At 39.2% G+C, this 23,549-nt stretch overlaps 1 protein-coding gene across 4 annotated transcripts in view; it reads right to left on the reverse strand.

The window, feature by feature from the left end:
- The window catches only part of Cdc42bpa (CDC42 binding protein kinase alpha), a 184,316-nt gene that overhangs the window by 48,674 nt on the left and 112,093 nt on the right, over positions 1-23,549 (reverse strand). For all 4 annotated transcript variants that reach the window (XM_027418850.2, XM_027418849.2, XM_035445641.1 and 1 more), the window contains 7 exons: positions 23,378-23,488; positions 12,650-12,897; positions 8,318-8,423; positions 7,312-7,436; positions 3,306-3,411; positions 2,743-2,891; positions 1,330-1,421 (listed from right to left, as the gene is read on the reverse strand). In XM_027418850.2, coding sequence (XP_027274651.1) covers positions 1,330-1,421; positions 2,743-2,891; positions 3,306-3,411; positions 7,312-7,436; positions 8,318-8,423; positions 12,650-12,897; positions 23,378-23,488 — 937 coding nt within the window. The remainder of the gene's footprint in view (positions 1-1,329; positions 1,422-2,742; positions 2,892-3,305; positions 3,412-7,311; positions 7,437-8,317; positions 8,424-12,649; positions 12,898-23,377; positions 23,489-23,549) is intronic.

Raw genomic sequence — 23,549 nt, forward strand, 5'->3', positions numbered from 1 at the left:
ATTTTAGAAGGCTGGCTTATCCTTTTATGGTGAGTTCCTAGTCACTCTTTTTTTCCTTTTTTTTTTTTTTTTTTTTTTGGTTTTTCGAGACAGGGTTTCTTTGTGGCTTTGGAGGCTGTCCTGGAACTAGCTCTTGTAGACCAGGGTGGTCTCAAACTCACAGAGATCAGTCTACTTCTGCCTCCTGAGTGCTGGGACTAAAGGTGTGTGCCACCAACGCCCGGCCCCTAGTCACTTTGGTTCATTAAGAAAGTCAATCAACAATGACACAAAAATGTAACCAAGTACTGTAGTCCCTTTATGTGATTACTCTGTTCTCCAAAGTATACGCAGGCATAGAGACCCAACCAGCTTTATCACTCTCTGTGGTATGGAGATGAGAAATGGTAGAGCAGCCTTAGCCAAATACAAAGACAATCAATTAATCCAGTAATTGATGATAGCCTTTGTCAGAAAAATGGATTTTGGATAATCCCATATAAAATGACCCTTAAAGTAAGTCACATCCTGAATTTATTTTTACTAAATCATCAGCCTCTTAATGTTTATATTATGGAAAGGCTGCATAAGAAGTTCAAATTGTAGGATTATTACATACTCTGAGCTAATTCCATGTGAAAGGAAAAATGAAAGTTCTCAAGAAAATGCTAATAAAATCTGGAAATCACATAGGACAAGCAATGTAATCATCAAACTGGAAAACACAACAAACACCCAAATAATTCTTCTTTACTAAAGTAATTAATACTAAATTAGTTATTTTTAGTTGTTTTATAGTGTTTCCCCAGCTGTCCTTCCTGAACCTGTATAATTTTGTACATTTCAGGCACATAAAAAGTGTTAATAAATGTTAATACCAGCACTTAAGGAAAGGGGCAAGAGGACTCTGAATTCAAGGACACCATGGGCTACTCTGCGAGGCTCTCAAAAACAACCTCCCCTTTTCAAGTTTCCTCACTAAGTTCTAATGTCAACACAAAGCACCACTGCTGAACTGACAACCTGACATGAGAGCATCATAAGTTCATCACAAATACTTCAATCCCAATCTCAAAAGTTACTCACGAAATAGCTTTAACACTGAAATAACAGTCAAATTTATGGCAAAGTGGTCACTTCTGTAACTAAAAATTCTTAATCTAATTTATATTAACTAATATAGAGGCTCAGCCAGTCTGCATACGTGTGTATGTATTTGTGAACATGTGTGTGTTTGGATGCATGAGTGGTTACTAATGTAAAGAATTCTCTGTTTACAACAGTAAGTTAGCTCTCACACAATAAAGGACATTCAGAACAACAGGTCCTGATGCAAACACACTCTCATACCCTTTTCAGATCTAAGCTCTTCCGTGTCCTTCATCAGCTGTTCAATCTCTGACAGCAGTTCCAAGTTCTTCTTCTCAGAATCTTTCAGTTTACTTCAATAAGTAGGAAAAGGAAAATAGTCAATTAATTTTGTGTAGCTCATTTGGTTTAAATGTCTGTGAGGCTAAAGTAGGAGAGAGTAAACTACTGCATGCAAGACAAATACAGCCTGTCACCTGCTATTACACAAATTAATAAAGCGAGCCAAACCCATTTATTTCTGTGAAGAAGATGGCTGCCAGGTCCAAGATGCAGTTTAGTAGCAGAGGACTTGCCTGGCATGTATGAAGCACTGGTTTAACTCCCGAAAAACTTATCAACAGGGTGGCGGCTGCTGCACTGTGACCACAGAGCTGAGCAGAGGAGGCTACACGGGCCTTTAGAGAAAGTTTGCTGGCCCTGAGCTGAATTATTAAATTTAACAATATTATGGAAGAAAAGTTAATTTTAGAATTCTGCTAGATCTTGTTCATATAACCAGAGCATGTAACCAGAGCATATACATATGTGTCTCTGTGTGTATGCACTTTGTGTGTATTTGTATGTGTGTGTGTGTGTGCACTTTGTGTGTATTTGTATGTGTGTGTGCATTGCACTTTGTGTGTATGTGTGTTTGTGCATGTACACTTTGTGTGCACTTGTGTGTGTGTGTGTGCATGTACACTTTGTATGTATATGTGTGTGTGCCTGGACACTTTGTATGCATATGTGTGTGTGCATGTACACTTTGTATGTATATGTGTGTGCATGTACACTTTGTGTGTATATGTGTGTTTGTGCATGTACACTTTGTGTGCACTTGTGTGTATGTGTGTGTGTGTGTGCGCATGTGCACTTTGTATGTATTTGTGTACACTTTGCGTGTATGTGTCTGGGTGCATGCAGGTATGTGAAGGGCAGAGGCCAGCACCAGATGACTTCCTCAGCAGCTCTTCATCTTAGTCTCAGGGACAATATCTTGTGATTTTGGAGCACACTGACCTGGCTAGGTGTCTGAGGAGCCTCTGCTGGAGATTCTCCCCCCTCCACGCCCACGCCATAGCTCCCACTTTTTGTTTTTTTAAGGTGGGGATCAGACATCAAATGTTAGGTCTTCACTCTTACAAGATACACACTTTACTGACTGACTCATTGCCCCAAACCTGTTCATTACTTTTGTTGGTGGGAGGCAGAACTGGAGATCAGATCCAGGGTCTTGGGCATGCCAGGCAAGCACTATATTACTCAATAGTATTCCCAACCATATGGTCATCACTTTTTGTTTAAAAAACAAAACCAAAATGGCAGGTAGGCAGCTAAACATGTAACTTCTTTCCAAATACTTTTCAACAAACCTATAAACTACTGTAATAAGACTAAATTATTGGTCCTTACCATTCTGTGATGATGTTAGATGCTTTAACCTTATTCAGCTCTTCCTGGATGGCCTGCTTAGCTCTTATTTCTGCATCTAGAGCTGACTGTAACTCTAGTCTAGCTGACATGTCCAGTTTTGCAAAACGACGCATTTTCCAGGGCATATCCTATAGAGTAAAATGATTATGTCTTAGTTCCTTTCTACTTTATTCTTAACATTTATTTAAGTTCCATAATGCAAATGAGTCTAAAAGCTACATTATGAGCAATATCACTGAAAATGAATGGAACTGGCATATAATTTATGACAATACATTTTTCAATAAATCAAGAAATAACAGTAAATATGTATAGATGAACAGCAGTAATTGGCTTTTCTTTTCAGCTCCTTCAGTATGGATAGCTATAAAATAACAGCTAACAGTGACATTTTTATTTTCTTAAACTGGAAAAGACCTAAACTACTGATCATGAAAACTTTTACAGCAAGTGAAAGCCTGGGAAAACTGGTACAGTTAAATTTTTTATGTGCTTTCTGCTTCCTAACCAGGTAAGCTTCCAGGTGAAATGTCAGAGCTTACTGTTGCTCGTGTCCCCAAGCTGGAATTCCTTAACGCTTCCAATTCTTCAGTCATTTTAGAAGCTAAGGCCTGAAGATAGCCTCGTGCATCCTTTTCATCACTCACCCTAGAACACACACACACACACACAAGATGAAGTACAAAGTAAAACACATAAAAACTTCAGTAGTGTATGTAATTTAAAGCTTTATTAAGAACTAAGTACCAAAAACTTATATCCTTAAAGAATCCCTTAAAAGGATGACCACATCACTGCTACCTGTCAAAAGCTGGGAACAGATTTGTTAATTATTCAGTTATGTATAAATGGAAGCTGGCAGTAATTAGGAAACCCCAAGTTGCTTACATTTGATAAATTATTAAGTCACCCTTGAACCACAAATGTTAACTCTTTAGATCTTACACTGGATTTTCTGAAGACTACTATGATTTCTCATTATCTAGATTCTGACATTTTATCTCACAAAACACGCATACTTTCTTTAAAGCTGATGTATACTGAACTTAGAAAATTTAAAGTATGATGTTTTACAGAAATCAGGGTTATGCTATGATGGAGGATGTTCTTCTGTGTATATGTTTCTATTATTGGTTGACGAATAAAACACTGATTGGCCAGTATCCAGGCAGGAAGTATAGGTGGGGCTAGGAGAGGAGAATTCTGGGGAGAGGATGCCAGAGAGAGGCCATGTAGAATCACATAGATTAATACTTATGGGTTAGTAATTAAGAGTGAGCTAGCCAGTAAGAAGCTTAAGCCATTGGCCAAGCAGTTTATAAATAATACACCTCTCTATGTTTATTTGTGGCTGAAAGGCAGCAGGACCAGGTGGAAAAGAAACTCCATCTACAATGCTTTAACAAGACACATAAGAAAGTGTTCAAGATCCTTAGCCATCAGGGAAATGCAACTCAAAACCATCTTACTCCTGTCAGAATGGCTAAAATCAAAAACACCAATGACAGTTTATGCTGCAGAGGATGTGGAGAAAGGGGAACACTCCTCCACTGCTGGTTGGAGTGCAAACTCTGTACAGTCACTTTGGAAATCAGTATGGAGATTCCTCAGGAAAATGGGAATCAGTCTACTACAAGATCCAGCAATTCCACTCTTAGGCATATACCCAAAAGAAGCAAGTTCATACAACAAGGACATCTGCTCAACCATGTTCATAGCAGCATTATTTGTAATAGCCAGAACCTGGAAGCAACCTAGATGCCCTTCAACTGAAGAATGGATAGAGAAAATGTGGCACATTTACACAATGGAGTACTCAGCAGAAAAAAACAAAACAAAACAAAACAATGGAATCTTGAAATTCACAGGCAAATGGATGGAACTAGAAGAAACCATCCTGAGCAAGGTAACCCAGTCACAAAAAGACAAACGTGGTATGCACTCATGTGTACTCATGGATTTTAGACATAGAGCAAAGGATTACCAGCCTACAATCCACACTGCCAGGGAAGCTAGGAAACAAGGAGGACCCTAAGAGAGACATACATGGTCCCCGGAGAAGGGGAAAGGGACAAGATCTCTTGAGCAAATTGGGAGCATGGGGGAGGGGAGAGGGAGCTAGGAGAATGAGAAGGGAAGAAGAGGAAGGAGAGAAGGACATGAGGGAACAGGAAGGTTGAGCTGGGGGAAGAATAAAAGAGAGCAAGATTAGAGATACCATAACAGAGGGAGCCATTATAGGTTTAAAGAGAAATCTGGCACTAGGGAAATGTCTGGAGATCTATAAGGATGACACCAACTAACAATCTAAGCAACAGAGGAGAGGCTACCTTAAATGCCCTCTCCTGATAATGAGATTGATAACTAATTCATATGCCATCGTATAGCCTTCATCCAGCAGCTGGTGGAAGTAGAAGCAGACACCCACAGCTAAACACTGAATTGAACTGGAATCCAGTTGCAGAGGAGGAGTGATGAGCAAAGGAGTCAAGATCCAGGCTGGTGAAACCCACAGAAACAGCTGACCTGAACAAGGGGGAAGGAACTCTTGGCCCCAAGACTGATAGCTGGGAAACCAGCATGGGACTAATCCAGATCCCATGAACGTGGGTGTCAGTGAGAAGACCTCGGAAATCTATTGGGCCCCTTGTAGTAGATCAGTACTTATCCCTAGCATAGGAATGGACTTTGGGAGCCCATCCCACATAGAGGGATGCTCCATGAGCCTAGACACACGGGGGGGGAGGCAGCCTAGCCCCTATCTCAAAGGATATGACAGACTCTGAAGACCCCCTATGGAAGGCCTCACCCTCCCTGGGGAGCAGAAAGGATATGGGATTGGTAGGGTGTTAGTGGGGGGTGGGAGCAGGGGAGGAGGTGAGGAAGAGGGAATTGAGATTGACATATAAAACAATCTTGTTTCTAATTCAAGTAAAAAAATAGAGGAAAAAGAAAAAAATTCCTGTTTTCTAAAAGTATTAATTAAATAAAAATGAAAGAATAAAGGATAACTTTTAATGAAGTTCAAGTACAATTTCTATTTAACATCTTAAGGTTATGCAACTGATAAAAACCAGTTTTTAGATAGAAAATTTGTTAAATTACACATTAAAGGTACAGTGACTTAAGAGGAAACCCAAAGTTGACCTCTAGCCTACACCTATACACACATGCGCGCGCGCACGCGCGCGCACACACACACACACACACACACACACACACACACACACACACTTTTTAAAACATATTTCCTGCTGTTGAAATTTCTAGTTATTTAAAACTGAATCATGAGCCAATAAAATAAATGTTCCATAATGCTCACATTTAAGTCTATTATTTATGTTTCTTCACAATACTTTATATTATCATCTGAAGTTGGCAGTTATTTCACTACCGTGTTTAGATGATTTCACACTTTTTTCTTCTGGAAGACCAACAATTTGAGGTCAGCCTTGAGTACATGGCGAAAACTGTCTTAAAAAATGAGTGAATGAGTTACTGAATGAATAAGTAAAGATTCCTTCCTTCATCAGGATCACTTCCCATTCTCCTAGTCACTGTAAAACACAGTGGTGGTCTAGGATCACACATGTTTTTGGGGAAAAAAATCAGTTTATAAAACAATTTTCAGCTCTTTTTTTTTTTCTATTCAGCTCCATGATAAATTTGGCTAAATGTTAAAATGGTTCTCTTTAGAAATGTAAACCCAATGATGTAGTCATAAATTAAACATCAATGAATTAACAATTATATTTTTTTGTAACACAGCAAATGTCCACAATCTGGGCATGTCTGTATGCATTAGTTACCAGAAGAGCTCTACAGTCAAGTCAATATAGATATATTTGGGTTATTAGAGGAAAGTTACTTAAAATACATTTTATTCACTTTTGATTTAAGAAGGGTATTAGAAAATAGAAAACTGATTAAAATAAAAAATAGTAATAGTAAATAAAAATCCTCAATAAATAATTAACAGGTTTATAGGTACATAAAGGAACCAGCTATTCTGACATAAAAGTTAAAATGGGTAAAGATGTAAATAAAATACAAAAGTTATTAGGAAATAAGACTTCAGTGGATTCTGCTTTCTCCACAAGGTATAAAATATGCAAATTTCATAAGCATGGTAGCAAGCATTCGGTGAACTAAGATGACAAAATTTATAGGTCAAATAATCAAAATCAGTGCTGAGAGCAGAGGAAATAGTTTGTGAAGCTAAGTCACAATCACTTAAAAACCCCATGCCTGAACTGACATGTTATACTTACAAACACAGCATTTGTTCAGCTTCTACATTTTTCTCAGGCTCTCAGTTGCTAAAGATAATCATAAACACTCAGCTTTGATCTTAGAAAAGAATACCAAAGCAAGTGGATGAGATTCTTAGTTCCTCAAAGGTTCGCCTTTCCCAATCTTATAAAGTGTAATCCCTAACTCACTCTCCATGGCAAACCAAGATGAAGGGTGTTAGGAACTTCTCAGTGTCCACACCAACTCAGCCACAGCCCATGCCACCCACAGCAGCACATCTGGAAGAACACTCACCACTGGATTATTTCTGTGATTTGGGCTTCCCAGTGGGCAACGGATTCTTTCTTGTCTGCTAGATCTTTGACCTCTTCCTCTAAGTGCTGGTTGCGTAAACTTAAGCTCTCATACAAGGCAGTCAGCTGGAAGGCAGTGTGAAGGCATGAGTAGCTTTTAGGAACAGGGCTTAACAATCCCGTTGTTCTATCTAATAATGCATAATCTTCCACTAAAAATGTTTGTTTTTTTATTGTCCCACATCACACTCAAGACAGGATTTGGTTATAATGAGCACTTTGAATTTTCCTGCTTCCTTTGCTTTTCCTCACACCCTGCATGAAATTGGTTCTAGTTGTGAATATTCTTCATTTAATTGAAAAAAAAAAAAAACAACCAATTCTGCAGGTAACATCCACTCTTTCTTCTTATCCCTCCTGCTCCTGTTTTCTGCAATTGCTATGTTAACTTTTAACAAATCTTGTAAAGAATTACAAGCACAGACAAAAATGGTTTTGAGTCACCATGTGGGTGCTGGGAATCAAACCCAGATAGATCCTCTGAAGAGCAGGCGCCATTGTGACCCAGGGGATATGACCCCCTCTTTTGGACTCTACCAGCACTGTGTGCATCTGATGTACAGAATACAGGCTGACAAAATGTCCATACACATAAAATAAAAATAAAGGTCATTAAAAAAACACCAAAAGGAAACTGTGTACAAAAGAATACCAGTCCAAAAGAACAGAGAAAATAAGTTAAAATAGATAATATACTTAACAAGTTCAAAGCTAGTCTGGGCTACAAGAGACACACTCTCAAAGAAGGTGGTGTTGGGGAGGCGCACGGGAGGCAAAATGAAGGGGGGAAGCAAAACAGAGTCCGACACAAATGGTGTAACAAAACCTGGTCATGCAAACAATGACACCTTAAATAACACACAACAAATACAAGAGACAATCATGATTGAAACCACAGTGCATGACACCCAGCATGTAAATTGACCAAGTGAGATTGAATCACTCACCTTATCAAGTTCATTTGTTAACTTTTTATTTTCTTCAGTTAGTAACATTTTTTCCCGTTCATATTGTTGTTTGAACTCATTTTCAAATTCTTCCCTTTCACTTTGACTAACACAATTCAAAACAGAAAAGCAGAAAAAGGAATTGGATTAAAAGTCAACCAAAAAAATATTTTTGTAACATTTACATAGCAACTACTTAAGAGTCAGACTTTAGTATAGATAGGAACAGACACAGAGATGGGGTATGGTGATACAGAAGGACAGGTCTCATGAAAACCTTTCCAAGAATCTACAATGTGTCTGGCATGATAGCACATGCCTTTGGTCCCAGGACTCAGGAGGCAGAGGGATATTGATGTTTGAGAGCAGCCAGGTCTGCATAGTGGATTCCAGGCCAGCCAGTGCTATACAATGAGTCTCTATCATTGTTTTATATGATGTAAGAAAGGTGGGCTGAGCTGGGTGTGGTGGAGCACGCCTTTAATTCCAGCACTTGGGGGGACAGGGACACAGAGGCAGGCGGATGGATCTCAGTGAGTTCAAGGCCAGCCTGGTCTACAAAATGAGTTCCAGGACAGCCACAGATACACAGAGAAACCCTGTCTCAAACAAACAAACAAACAAAAAAACAAACAAACAAAAGAAGAGTGGACTGGCCTATTCAGTCATTTAACAAATATTTTAGATTATCTGCTATTTGCTAACAATAAACTCTTGTGAGTTTTATAAACAGGCCCTCCTTATGGAGTTTATATTCAAGTTGCAGGAGAAGAAATATTAGTAAGTGAATTAATTTCGGGTAAGTCTATAAGGAAAATAGAATTTGGTAATGTGGTAGTATTTTGTCTATGATCTAACAAATAAAGCTTGCCTAAAGATCAGAGAGCAAAGCTAGCCACACTAGTTAGCATAAAGGCTGGCGCTGGTGGCACACCTTTAATCCCAGCACTCAGGAGACAGAGGCAGGCGGATCTCTATTAGTTCAAGGCTACCCTAGGCTCACAGCAGCACTGCCTCAGGTAGCTGGGTGGGATAGCACTGCTCCAGTGAGCTCACAGCAAAGTGCCTGAGACTTGTAGACTCTCGAGCCTCATTTGTTCACTTTGATTGTACATAGACACTAGGATGTATAATTAAAGGAAGAGGTCAGGCAAGAGAATATATGAGCCACATGATACTTGTTCTCATCTCTAGTGTCTGTCTCTCTCTCTCTCTTTCTATCTCTCTCTCTCTCTCTCCCTCTCTCTCTCTCTCTGTGTGTGTGTATGTGTGTAGAAAATCACCATTATATGTCAGTAGTCCTCTCAACACTTCCAGCCCTTCTCTCCTCTGACATTTAGACACACACATGCACAACAAATAATATTATTAAAGGATATTTATGGAGCAAGCCTGACTTAAGACTGTTTAGAAGTAAACCATTCTTAATGTCTCCTGAGAGAAAAGCAGAAAGCGGTTTCTAAAGACTATGCTGTCATGTCGAGAAATAAACTTTTGTCTGTGGCAGTCTGATAGAAGATGTGAGCAACAAAATGAAATTCACTGCTGATCAGTTCTGGATAATTGTATGTAATTGTTTGCAAGTGAATGAAAGGCATAAGTAGCGGGTGACCCTAAAATCTCCTATAACAACTACTGAAGATAAATCATAATTTAAATTATAAATTCAAGGAAAACAAAACATTCTGCAACCAAATGTGTCACTGTATTATTTAAAGCCCCAAATGTTACATTTAGTTATTATATTAAGGAATCTTTCCTGGCACAGAAGTAACTTTGAAAACAAACAAAATCAGAAAAAAAACTGCAAGAAAGCTTTACAGAAAAGTATGTTCACTAATAAACAGTAAAATTCCATATAAAACTATTATTATTTTTTCTAATAGTACTAAACAAAGCAAGTCTTGTTTTATTATTATTATTATTATTATTATTATTATTATTATTATTATTATTATTATTATTATTATTTTGGTTTTTTGAGACAGGGTTTCTCTGTGTAGCTTTTTTTTGGAGCCTATCCTGGCACTTGCTCTGTAGACCGCCTGCCTCTGCCTCCCAAGTGCTGGGATTAAAGGCGTGCGCCACCAATGCCTGTTAAGTCTTGTTATTTTAAAATGACTACTAGAAGCTGAGGTCTGCTGCCAGCCTGTAAACAAATCAAAAGTCTCTGTGAGCTCACTGGAGCAGGGCTACCCCACCATCGGCCTCAGGCAGTGCTGCTCACCTTCCCCACAGAATGCATCTCTACTGAACTGGGTATGTCTCTGGCTTCTTTCCAGCTGCCTTGTAAGCTTCTCTTCTGCCTTCCTGCAAATGCCAGTGCTCCTCAGAATGAAACCTCAGATGCTCACACACTCTCCGGACATTCTCCCTGAGTACTCAACCATGTCACCTGGCTTCAATTACTATCTGCTACACCAGTGGATCTTGGAACCTGCCGGGGCTTTAAACTGTTGTCTTAACATATCCCACACCAACGTCTCCCAATTCAACACAAAAACCAGACCCGCCTTCCAAACTGACTTCCTTCATCTATGCCCATTTACTTGCACTCTCTTCTTCTCTACAGGTAAAACTACATATGCCTGAGGAAGGCTGATGTCTTCATTTATCTAGAACCTCCCTCCCAACTCTACTGAATCATCTCTTGCCTGATTTCTGTCAGATTACAAATATGTCATTTCTACTCAGTAAGCACACATACACCCCCACCACCCCCACTACCACCAGCACCACCAAAGAGCAAAGTAACTGGAGATAAACTTCCCCAGCTACTATTTCACTGTTTACTTTGGGCAGCAACAAGTTCAAGTACTAGTATTACTCCATGGGCTCTCCTTCAGGTCTCCTATGACCACTTTTCCACTGAGACTGCTATTATCAAAATCACATGATGCTAAGCGCAAATGCCACTGTGTAGTTCTTTTCATAATATGAGGTTTTCCTACACACTGACAGGTTTGACATGCTTTCTTGATCAGGGTCCCAGAGAAGCACACTTGCCTGGTTTTCTTCCTATCATTCTCTCTCTATTCACTTTGCTAGCTCTTCCTCATCACCCAGTTTCTAAAGACCAGAATGCCCCAGAGCTCAGTTCTAGGATCTTCTATGCTATTCACTCAATGACCACATTCAGACTCACACCATTAGACACCACAGGAGAGTGACACTCAGAATAACACTCCCACCCTGCAGCCAGCCTACTTTACACATGCACCAACCAGCTAACATTCTTCTGCAGTGAGCTCTTAACACTCTCGTGGCCTGTGGCCTGTGGCCTGCTCAGCACTTCCTCAACAGGTGGGCTCTCCTCTGTGTACAATGTTCTCACACAGTTCACACTGTATTTCCTCTTCAGTGGGAAGTCACCTCAGGTACAATCTCCTCCAACCACCTCCTCTTCCCCTCTGTGCACAGATTTAATTTTCCCATTAACGGCCATTTCCCTCTTCCTTTCTGTTCCCAGCACAGGTCACTATGTAACAATGTGTTCTACACTTCACTTATTCCGAGGGCAGGTTCCATGAGAACAGACTTTTGTTCAGTCTGTTCACTGCCATACCATAGTGCATTGAACAGTACTTTGCATTTGTCAAGAATGCACCAAATGGCAAAAACGTGGGCTTCTGATAAAAATAACACAGAATGCATGCCAATAGTCTACTCAGCTACCTGAATCCTAGAAGCTGAGTGTTTCTGATAAGTCCTCCTGCTCTCTTTTCTTGTAGCAGCTCCCTTCTGTCCTGCAGATTCTGTCTTCTCAGTACAATTTCTGAATCTATCACACTTTTTTCCAACTTGTCCACTATCTTGGACCACTACCTCATGTTACAGCTGGATTCCTCTGGATCCTTCTAATCATCCTCCACAAGGTAGCAAGTGACCATTCCAAAATGGTATCAAGTAATTTTCCTTACGTTAATTCACAAATTTGCCTGTGTTTTGTTTTTTTCCTAGTTTCATTTCTCACCACTCCATTTTTCTGTGTGTGTACCTACCACAGTAAACGACTCTTGTTTTCTAATGTGCGGCACTGCCTTTCCTTTGGGTCGTAGTCATTCGTCCACCTCTGTCTGGACACTCCCCACTCACTTGCTCCTCGTTAGGTCCAGGGAAGATGTACTTCCTGCTGGAAGGCTTCGAAGGCCTTCTTACACCTCTCCTGTGCTGCTTCCCTCCTTCTCCCTCCTCTGCCTCTTTTTTTCCATGCTGCACTGACTCTGTCCCTGCAGGGACTTGGATATACCCATTGCCTGAGTTTCCCAGGACTTGGCATACAACAAATACTTAGCAGATACTTGCTGAATGAGAAAATGATTTGATTCTTACCTTTCTCTTCTGGTTTTCTCCAGTTTGTCTTTTAAAACCATAATCTCTTTATTGAGAGCAAGTTGCTGGCCTTCAGAATCATGCAGCTCCTTCTTCAGATTTTTAATCTCACTTGCATGTATTCCTTCCCTTTTAGATATTTCTTCTTCATAAAAGATACTTTTCTTTTCCAAGTCAGTCTTCAGCTTAGTTATCTCTTGCTGATGTTCTATGCTGCATATTCCTGGTGAGTAACTAATTTGTTTTTGCTATATGTATACAATAAAAGATTAAAGAAATAAAATAAGTAACTCCTTTCTATCAGGGGCTATATATGCATATATATATATATATATATATATATATATATATATATATTCTCAGAAAAAAAGGGCATGTAAAGGCCATTATTTATCTGACATATATTACACATAATTTCCTCAGTTTATATTATTTCATGGTCAATGCCTCTGATATTTTTGAAAGTCTGTACACTAAGGCCAGAGACTAAGCTGAACTTTTTGTTGTCATTTGTATGATTTTTTGCTTTAAATTTGTTCCAGTTTGCTTCCTATTGCTATGGTAAAGACTATGACCAAAAGCAGCCTGGGATTTATTACATCCTATAGGTTAAAGTCCATCATGGAGGGAAGCTAGGGCAGGAGCTCAGGGTAGGAACCTGTTGGTAGGAACTAAAGGAGTGCTGCTTACTGGCTTGTTCTCCATGGCTTGCTCAGCCTGTTTTCTTATATTGCCCAGGACCACGTGCCCAGATACCACCTACAATGATCTGGAACCTCGAATATGAGTCATTAACCAAGAAAATGCCCTATAGACTTGCCTACAGGCAATCTGATGGAGGCATTCTCTCAATCCAAGTTGCTTCTTCAAGCTATCAGACAGAATATTAACAGTGAGACATCAGAAGTTCATCCATCAAATTCAGAAATACTATCAAAAGAATGGGTGACGTCCTTTATCACTCCTGTATCACAATAATTTTAGTTATTCTGACTAGCATGTGAAACAACAAAAATAAATATCGTAAAGAAAACTAAAAATACTACTTCTATATAACTATTTCCCAGTATCAGAAATGGAAGACAGTATAAAATAAAAAATAATTCTAGATATTAAAAACAAGCAATAATAAAACACTGTTAACAATAAAAAATATCAGACAAAAACATGACTATAACACTCATAAAGAATAACAGTGAGAAATTCCTCATCGGAATAAAGGGAAAAGACCCATCTTTATAGATATAAAATATTCAAATAGAAAACTATCAACTACTGGGAAGGGAAAATCAAGTGCCCATGCCTTCACTATTTTCCATGTTGCCTTCCATACAATTCTAAAAGACAGACCTGTTTCAAAGGTGAGAAAAGTACTGGACATAGGAAGGGAGGAAAACAAATGCTTTTCATCTGTGAAGAATCAATTTCAAAGTAGCCAAGAAAATACTGAAAAAGAAAAGTGATAGGAGTACTCTTTTCAAATCACTAAAATACACTCTAGGTCTCTAATGTAGTTATCACTGTAATACATCTTCTCCAACTGAGTAATTAAATCCCACGTGGAAAATATCTTTAGTCAATGAAGAAGGCAATAATTAATAAGTGGAACTGGAATCACCAGGCAGCAATATAAGAACTGTTTCGGCCATAAAGATGGCTCCACTCCATCTTGACTAAAGGTCAGCGAGTTCAAAACTGTCCCTAGTAAGTCATAAGACCTAAAGGTCTAAGTCGTGGCTACAGAAGGATGTTTGATCTTGGCCTTGGGTGTCTTATCCAAATAACAAACAGACTTGGTATAAGGTGTGGTTACTCCTGACCCTCAAAGCCAGGTAACGAGAAATTAAATATAAGGTGTGGTTACCCAATCCTTGGAGAATTGAGGAAGAAAAGTCTGTTTGTTCTGTATATGTGATACCATGTTCCCCTTTCTGATTAAGGTATTTAAGAATGGCAGAAAAATAAACTTGGGATATTCAGTATTGACTGAAATACCCTCCTGACATCTATCCTGTGTCTCTGTATCTCTCTTAACTCCTTTAGCTAGCCTTTCTTAATCCACACTCCCCCTTCTCAGGTACGAACCACGGGCACATCCGCTGGCTTTGACTGCAGCCCCGAAAAGACAGCTTCCCACAAAGAACAAAGAACAAAGAATGGTCATTTCATAACACTTGGCAAAACAAACTACAAACACATTCAACAGTCCAGACTTTGAAACCCTATAGAAACCCCTGAAAGCATGTGAAGCTACATATTAACGACCTCGCAGGACAAGCCAAGCTTTGAAGCAATAGAAGAAATATTGAGTAGAGAAATCTTCTATAGTTTTACAAATGAACAATACAATTATAAGACAAATGAAATGATGGACTGAAAATAGTTGTTGAAAACTAAGAAAAAGTAGTATTTCTGCTATGTAACAAATTTATACAAATTGATAAGGACTGCAAAATTAAGTGGGCAAATAGAAATTTTACAGAGAAAAATACAGTTTGCAAGTAAGTCATAATAAGCCAAGAAATAAGAACTACTATAACTTTTTGGCCTGTCATATTTGCAAAGGTGTTTATGGATTTTAAGATGATCTGCTCATTTCACTTCTAGGTATTTATTCCAAGAATATAATAAAGAAAAAGTATCACATAAGTATTCATGGAAAGTATCCTATTACAAAAGATGGGCTGGAGATGGCTCGGTGGTCAAGAGCACTCTGCTCATCCAGAGGACCCCAATTCTGTCCTGGCGCCCACGTAGTAGCTCACAATTGCCTGGAACTCTAGTTCCAGGGGATCTGACACCTGCTTCTGGCCTCTGTGGCATCACGTGTATGTGCTACACTTAACATACATGCAGGTAAAACACTCATACACATAAAACAAAGTAAAATATTTTTTAAAAGTTTTAAAAAGCTCATCATTTAATCATAGAAGTGATTGCAGATATTCTTCTCGAATGAACTGTAATCACCAAAATTATGAACATGGTCATTTTTTAGTAGTGAAAATGCTTTATACAAAAAGTGTAAGTGTCCAGGGTTGAACTGTCTCCGTAAAATTCTTACGTTGAAGACCTAACTATCCAGTATTCATTATCTAATCTTATTTAAAAACTGTCTTTCAGAGGGAATTAAGTTCAATGAGGTCATTAGGGTGATCCCTAATCCAATATGAATATCTCCTTACAAAAAGGAGAGATTTGGACACAGACTGCACTCAGGAGAATTCCAAATAAGTGTAAAGACGTATCAAGGGATGCACCAACAACCAAGGAACGTCAGAAATGATCAAAACCCACCCTAAGCTGACTCTCCACCATGGTGATGCTGAACCTCTAGCCTCCAAATGATCAATTCCATTTTTGTAAGCCACTTATGTGGTTTCTTCTGTTGTTGTTTTGGTTTTTTGAGACAGGGTTTCTCTGTGGCTTTGGAGGCTGTCCTGGAACTCTCTCTTGTAGACCAGACTGGCCTCGAACTCACAGAGATCTGCTTGCCTCTGCTTCCAGAGTGCTGGGATTAAAGGCTTTTGTGCCACCACCGCCAGGCTTATGTGGTATTTTTTAACAGCCCTGGCAAGCTAACACACTAGGGGTTGGGGATTCTAGCAATTATTAACTTCACAACAGTAATATTGATATAATTTGCATATCACATAATTCACCCACTAAAGCTAAAAATTCAATTATCCTTTCGCTGTCATTTCTATGAATCTACTGTCAAATCCAAAGTATCTAGTAATTTTATATTTTGTTTCAAATATTGAAGTTGACAGCCCATTTCTGAGTTAATTTTTACATGTGGTGTATATGTACTCTTGCATATGAACTTCTAGTTGCTCAAACACATCCGTTTGAGCAGCGGTTCTCAACCAGTGGGACGTGATCCCTTTGGAAAGCCTTTAGCTCCAAAAAAATTTACACTATGACTCATAAAAGTATCAAAATTACAGTTATGAAGTAGCAACAAGAATAAATTTATGGTTGGGGGTCACTGCAACATGAGAAAATATATTGAAGGTCATAGTGGTAGGAAGGTTGAGAAGGCTGTTAGAGGCTGTTCTGGGCAGGAGAGATGGTTCAGCGTTAAAGGCCAGGGAAACAAACCAAAACATCAACAGACTGTTTCTTTCCCAATGAACAGAATATCTGTCAAAAGTTAAGTGACTGTAGATACAAGTATTTGTTTCTGCACTCTTATAAAATTCAGTAGTGTATCTGTCTAACTGTACTACATCACAGTGTTTGAATTATTTTGATTTTGTTTCCAATCTTGAAATTGCAAATTCTGAGTCCTCTATCTTAAGACTTTGATTCCAAAATCATTTTGGATATTTAGGCCCTTCAAAGTACATATGAATCTGACAATTTTGCAAAAGAGGATACTGAAATTTTGATAGGGATTGAATTCAAATTGTACATAATGTGGGGTGGTGCTGGTGCCTTTAGCTGCTCCAAGTCCTTCCGTATACAAACATGTCTCACCACTTACTCAGGACTTTTCTAATTTTTTCTCCAATGCTTTATAATTTTTCAGGACTCAGAATTTCATCTTCTGTAGTTAAATTCATTTTGAGGAATTTTATTTTTTAAATGGATGTTACTATAAATGGTTGCTTTCTTAAGCCCCTCTGAGGATTTCATTGCTTGCTTAGGGGAGCATAGTGCATTTTTAAGTTTTGATTATGAACCTTGAACCCTTGGTAAATTTGTTTGTTAGCTCTAATATTTTTCTTTGCAATTTTTTTTTAATGTAGGAGTATGTCACATATGAAGAGGAAGAGCTTCTTTTCTGGTGGACATGCTTTTTCTTTTCTCTTGTGTGAGTCATCTGATTAAAATTTCCAAAGATATTCACCAACCCCACATCTGACAGAGGGCTGATCTCCAAAATATACAAGGAATACAAGAAGCTAGTCTCCAAAACACTAAATAATCTAATTAAAAAGTGGGGTACAGAACTAAATAGAGAATTCTCAATAGAGAAGTCTAAAATGGCAGAAAGACACTTAAGAAAGTACTCAACATCCTTAGCCATCAGGGAAATACAAATCAAAACAACTCTGAGATACCATCTTACACCTGTCAGAATGGCTAAAAATCAAAAACACCAATGACAGTTTATGCTGGAGAGGATGTGGAGAAAGGGGAACACTCCTCCACTGCTGGTTGGAGTGCAAACTGTAGATTCACTTTGGAAATAAGTATGGAGATTCCTCAGGAAAATGGGACTCAATCTACCACAAGATCCAGCAATTCCACTCTTAAGCATATACCCAAAAGATGCACATTCATACAACAAGGACATCTGCTCAACCATGTTCATAGCAGCATTATTTGTAATAGCCAGAATCTGGAAGCAACCTAGATGCCCTTCAACTGAAGAATGGATAGAGAAAATGTGGCACATTTACACAATGGAGTACTATTCAGCAGAAAAAACAAAACAAAACAAAACAAAACAATGGAATCTTGAAATTCACAGGCAAATGGATGGAACTAGAAGAAACCATCCTGAGCAAGGTAACCCAGTCACAAAAAGACAAACGTGGTATGCACTCATGTGTACTCATGGATTTTAGACATAGAGCAAAGGATTACCAGCCTACAATCCACACTGCCAGGGAAGCTAGGAAACAAGGAGGACCCTAAGAGAGACATACATGGTCCCCGGAGAAGGGGAAAGGGACAAGATCTCTTGAGCAAATTGGGAGCATGGGGGAGGGGAGAGGGAGCTAGGAGAATGAGAAGGGAAGAAGAGGAAGGAGAGAAGGACATGAGGGAACAGGAAGGTTGAGCTGGGGGAAGAATAAAAGAGAGCAAGATTAGAGATACCATAACAGAGGGAGCCATTATAGGTTTAAAGAGAAATCTGGCACTAGGGAAATGTCTGGAGATCTATAAGGATGACACCAACTAACAATCTAAGCAACAGAGGAGAGGCTACCTTAAATGCCCTCTCCTGATAATGAGATTGATGACTAATTCATATGCCATCGTATAGCCTTCATCCAGCAGCTGGTGGAAGTAGAAGCAGACACCCACAGCTAAACACTGAATTGAACTGGAATCCAGTTGCAGAGAAGTGATGAGCAAAGGGGTTCACACCAGGCTGGTGAAACCCACAGAAACAGCTGGCCTGAAAAAGGGGGAGCTCATGGACCCCTGTCTGATAGCTGGGAAACCAGCATAGGACTGTTCCAGACCCCCTGAACATGGGTGTCAGTGAGGAGGCCTTAGCAATCTATGGGTTCTCTGGTGGTAGATCAGTATTTATCCCAAGCATACGAATGGACTTTGGGAGCCCATTCCACATAGAGGGATACTCTCTCAGCCTAGACACATGGGGGAGGGTCTAGGTCCTGCTCTAAATGATGTGATAGACTTTGAAAATCCCCATGGAAGGCCTCCCCCCTCCCTGGGGAGCAGAAAGGGGATGGGATAGGGATTTGGTGAGGAGCAGGGGAGGAGGGGAGGAAGAGGAAACTGGGATTGACATGTAAAAAAGCTTGTTTCTAATTTAAATTAAAAAATGTCAGAAACTATAATAATAATAATAATAATAATAATAATAATAATAATAATAATAATAGGAAGAAGAAGAAGAAGAAGAAGAAGAAGAAGAAGAAGAAGAAGAAGAAGAAGAAGAAGAAGAAGAAGAAGAATTATTTCCAAAGACGTTTAACCCAATGGACAATGAGCATCCCAGCCTTACTCCTGATCTTAAGAGGGAAACATCTGAAATTTCACCATTTACTACTGTTTCAGTGGTTTTTCAAAAATCACTTTCATCATGCTGAATATGTTCTCTCATCTCTAATGCCCTGATATTGTTTTAATTATGAAAGGCTGAATTCTATGAAATGACTTTTGTGTTTCAACTGAAAAAATCATATTCCCTCTAAGTTCCATTGATATGATGTATTATGATGATTATTTTTCTTTTTTTACATTATAGTCTTACTCAGCTATGAACTTTATGAACCACAATATCAACCTACAGGTATTGTACACCCACTAGTACCACAGCCGCACAACTGTTATGGAGATAACCAACTGCCCTGTTTGGATTTGAGGCTTGTGCTATGAGAAGGAATTCATGCCTAGGTTACTGATTTGAGACCATAGAATGCTGCCTTCACAGTATCTATGAGCTCTGAAATGACATGCTCCCACTCTCATCTTAATTTCCTTGGGTTTCTTCTTTGGCTCACTGGCTGTTTAACATCTGTGTGTTTTTGAGCATCCCAGTTTTTCTTCTGTTGGTTTTCAGCTACATTCTTTTGTGACTAAAGAAGATTCTTTGCAGAAATTCAATATTTTTACATTTACTGAGATTTGTTCTGTGGCTTAACCCGTGGTCAATTCTTGAGTTTACCACAACAACTTAAAAAGGGTTTGCATTCTACTGTTGTTGGGTAAAAGCTAACATACCTGTTAAGACAAGTTGGTCACAATTCTATTGATGTTCTGCACTGCTAGAAGTGGGACTCCTACTGCACAAGTTTTTCTCTCTTTACATCTGTGAAAGTCATTCTTGTCCATTTTCAGTGGTACTGGAAATCAAACCACCGGGCAAGTATCCTACACCTGAACTTTTACCTCCTGCCCTCTTTGTGCAGTTTTCCTTTTGTGGCAGGGTTTCATTAAGTTGATCAGGCTTAAACCTTGTAGCCCTTCTGCTTTTGCCTCCCAAGAAGCTGAGACTACAGTCCAGTTCCTCCAAACACCACTAAAAATTATTCTTCCTGGAGTAAAAATGTGGCTTAAAATTATATTTATATACCTTTTATAAAGAAAGTCCTATTTTAGGAAAACATCCTAAGGAATGAATAGGTATTGTGGGTAGCAGACAAAGCATTTGAATGAAGCTAGTGGAGTATCACAACAGTAACCCACTTCCAGCTCCCCCAGTCTTTGCTGGCCTAACTCCTACTTACACTTTGAGACAGAGGTCCCCAAACCAAGATTTCATGGGTCAGTGCCATTTTGAAATACCTTTTAGAACTGAATTGCTTTTTTCTTTTTACTTTTATCAAATTAAGATACAAAACCCAACAACCATTGCCATTACCGGTATCACCTGAAATCACTATCCTTGTATACTATACACCAAATGATGAGAATTTCAGAATAAAGACAATATTGGCCAAAAAAGTTAAATTTATATGCCAAAGATAAGTAAATTAACCTAAGGAAATTATATATAGTATGTTCATAATCACAGCAAACACTTACTGAGCCTGTTTTGGGGAAGTTTTTTTCTCAGGAGCTATTCAGTCTCTTTCTTATTTAGGGTCTTTTACTGGGTCCTGGTTTTGATGATTAGGTAGGCTGACTGGCCATAGCAAAACCCAGGGATCCACCTGCTACCTCTCCAGCACTGGGGTGATAGATGCACTACACCATTCCTGGCTTTTTATGTGGGTACTTGGGATTGAATTCATGTCCTCATACTTTATAGCAAGCATTTTACTGACTGAACTATCTCCTCAGCCCCACTCCCCCTTTTGGGCCTTTTATAGTGTCAAGCTCTAGTAAAAATCTTTAAATGTATTATTTACTACATAGTTATGTTATTATATCAAATCTGACATGTAATTATAAGTCTTCAATGTAGCAATTTTTTTAGAAAAAATGAAAAGCATACTACTATATGAAACATAGCACTAAGAATTAGAAAACCTAATTTAGATTATACATGTCAATGTGACTACAAAACTCTTTAATTCTTAGGGGTTTCAACTTCCTCAAATGAAAATTATGTTTTATGCATGAAGATGTTATAATAAAACACACTCATTTGTTTGCCAACCTAAAAAATTTTTTACAAGAGGGCAAGAGAGATGGCTCAGTGGTAAAGAGCACTGACTATTCTTCTGCAAGTCCTGGGATTGATTCCCAGCACCCACACAGCAGCTAACAACCACCTGCAACTCCAGTTCCAGGGGATCTGACCCTCTTCTAACTTCTGCAGGCACTGCACACATGTGGTACACAGACACAAGACACGTATATGTGTAACATAAAAGCAAATCAATCTCAAAAATATTTAATTAGGTAAATTGCCATTGTGGGGAAAACTGGGCACTCCTAGAAAGACGAGAACGATGTTTTGGGGTTAGTGTTGATCCTGACTTGGCTGGATGTGAGGTGCCTCTAGCTACTTCTAGGTGTGTCTTCGAGACCATCAGTGACACCAACAGATCACAAAGGCTCTGCTCTCTCACAGATTAACCCTTTGATGGATTTCCTGGGAAGACAGTGAAAGGAAGAAGTGGAGCCTACCTGGAGGGAGGAGAGCACTGGGAAGGACACATGTGCTTGAGGGCTGTTATCCTGTCCACTTCCTGCACTGCCCCTTTGAGTTCCTGCGTGCCAACAAGTGAACATTCTTTTCCTTCATAAGTTCCACCACGATGTTCTGCCTCCTAACAGGCCCAGAACCAATAAACCAAGCCATACAATAGGAGCTCTCAAACAAGGAAGGCAAAATAAGGAATTCCTTTCTTACATTGTTTTCTCAGGTATTTTGGTCACAGTAGTGAAAAAGCTAAGAAAACAAATGTCTCAGACTTTTAGGTTGCACTCTCTAGTTCTTCTGTATTAAGTAAAAGAAACATCAGAGTTTCCACTGACATTCAGTCATCAAAGCTAATGCCAATTCTACCACACAACTGATTCAATGAAAAGCACATGTATTAAACAAGCATTAAAGAAATGACCACACACAGAGGACAGGTTAATAATACATTTGTCTATGTTTTGAATAAGCAAGGTTACAGTTCTGGCGAGAAAACAGATCTGTGAGTTAGTCATTAAACCTTGAGGCACTTACTATAAGGATTCAAAAACAGCACAAAAGGCGCATCCTAAGATACCACTCAGTTGATTCTGACACACTCTTCAGCATTTGCAATGCCATCACTGCTATGAATTACTGAGTACAATGAGTTGTGAGCTTGCACATGTACTTATGTATCCCTGGAGCAGAAGCCATGGATGAGAAAATTAAAAGAGGAGGCAGGCAAATATTCCATTCAGCGTTACTCAGCTAGTAACTAGTCAGGCTAGAACTTAAAACTGGGTCATCTGGCCAGAGCTGGCCTCTCTCGGGTCATTTACAAAACAGGTAGAGGCATGATGATTAATTCTGACTGTCAACTTCATAGGCTTGAGAATTATCACAGAATCAAACCTCAGGCATGTCTATAAGGGAGTTCCTAGATTGGGTTAACCTAGGTGGGAGGACACACCTTGGAGTCATAGACTCAACAAACTGGGAAGGGTGAGATGAGTGCCAGCATGTATCTCTTTCTACTTCCTGACTGCAAGTGTGATTTGACCGCAAGATCTGCTGTTATGCCATCCTTGCCATCATGAACAGCACCCTCAACTCATCAGCTAAAACAAATATTTCTTTCCCTAAGTTGCCTTAATCAAGCATTTTGTCACAGCAAGAAAAAGTGTCAAATTCAGGGCACCCTGGTATCTTATAACAACATGATTCAGATTACCAGGACACCCTGTTCAGGTAGGCAGTCCTTGGTGGATTTCTACTCTCTACCACACAAACCCGAATGTGATGAGCAAATCTGTGTCAGCTCCCAACCAGTAAGAATGAGATGTAGGACTAGACTGGAAGCAGAGGTAGTTTTCATTCATCACCCAGCCTTCCTATAAAGCCTGCCGAGAAGAGAATTCACCCAGGGTCATAAGGTCAAGCAGTACCTTCAGTCCCTCCAGTTCATTTTCCAGTTGTTTGGAATAGTGTTCACTCTGCTCTCGCAGCTTCCTGTCCTTTGATGCTTCAGCAATTAGAGCCTCAGTGTGAACTTCCAGCTTCAAAATAAAAAGGACAGAATTCATGGTTAGTTTTCAAAGCACCTTTCCCCAAGAAAAT

Source organism: Cricetulus griseus, chromosome 5 (genome assembly GCF_003668045.3).
Source record: "Cricetulus griseus strain 17A/GY chromosome 5, alternate assembly CriGri-PICRH-1.0, whole genome shotgun sequence".
Lineage (NCBI taxonomy): Eukaryota > Metazoa > Chordata > Mammalia > Rodentia > Cricetidae > Cricetulus > Cricetulus griseus.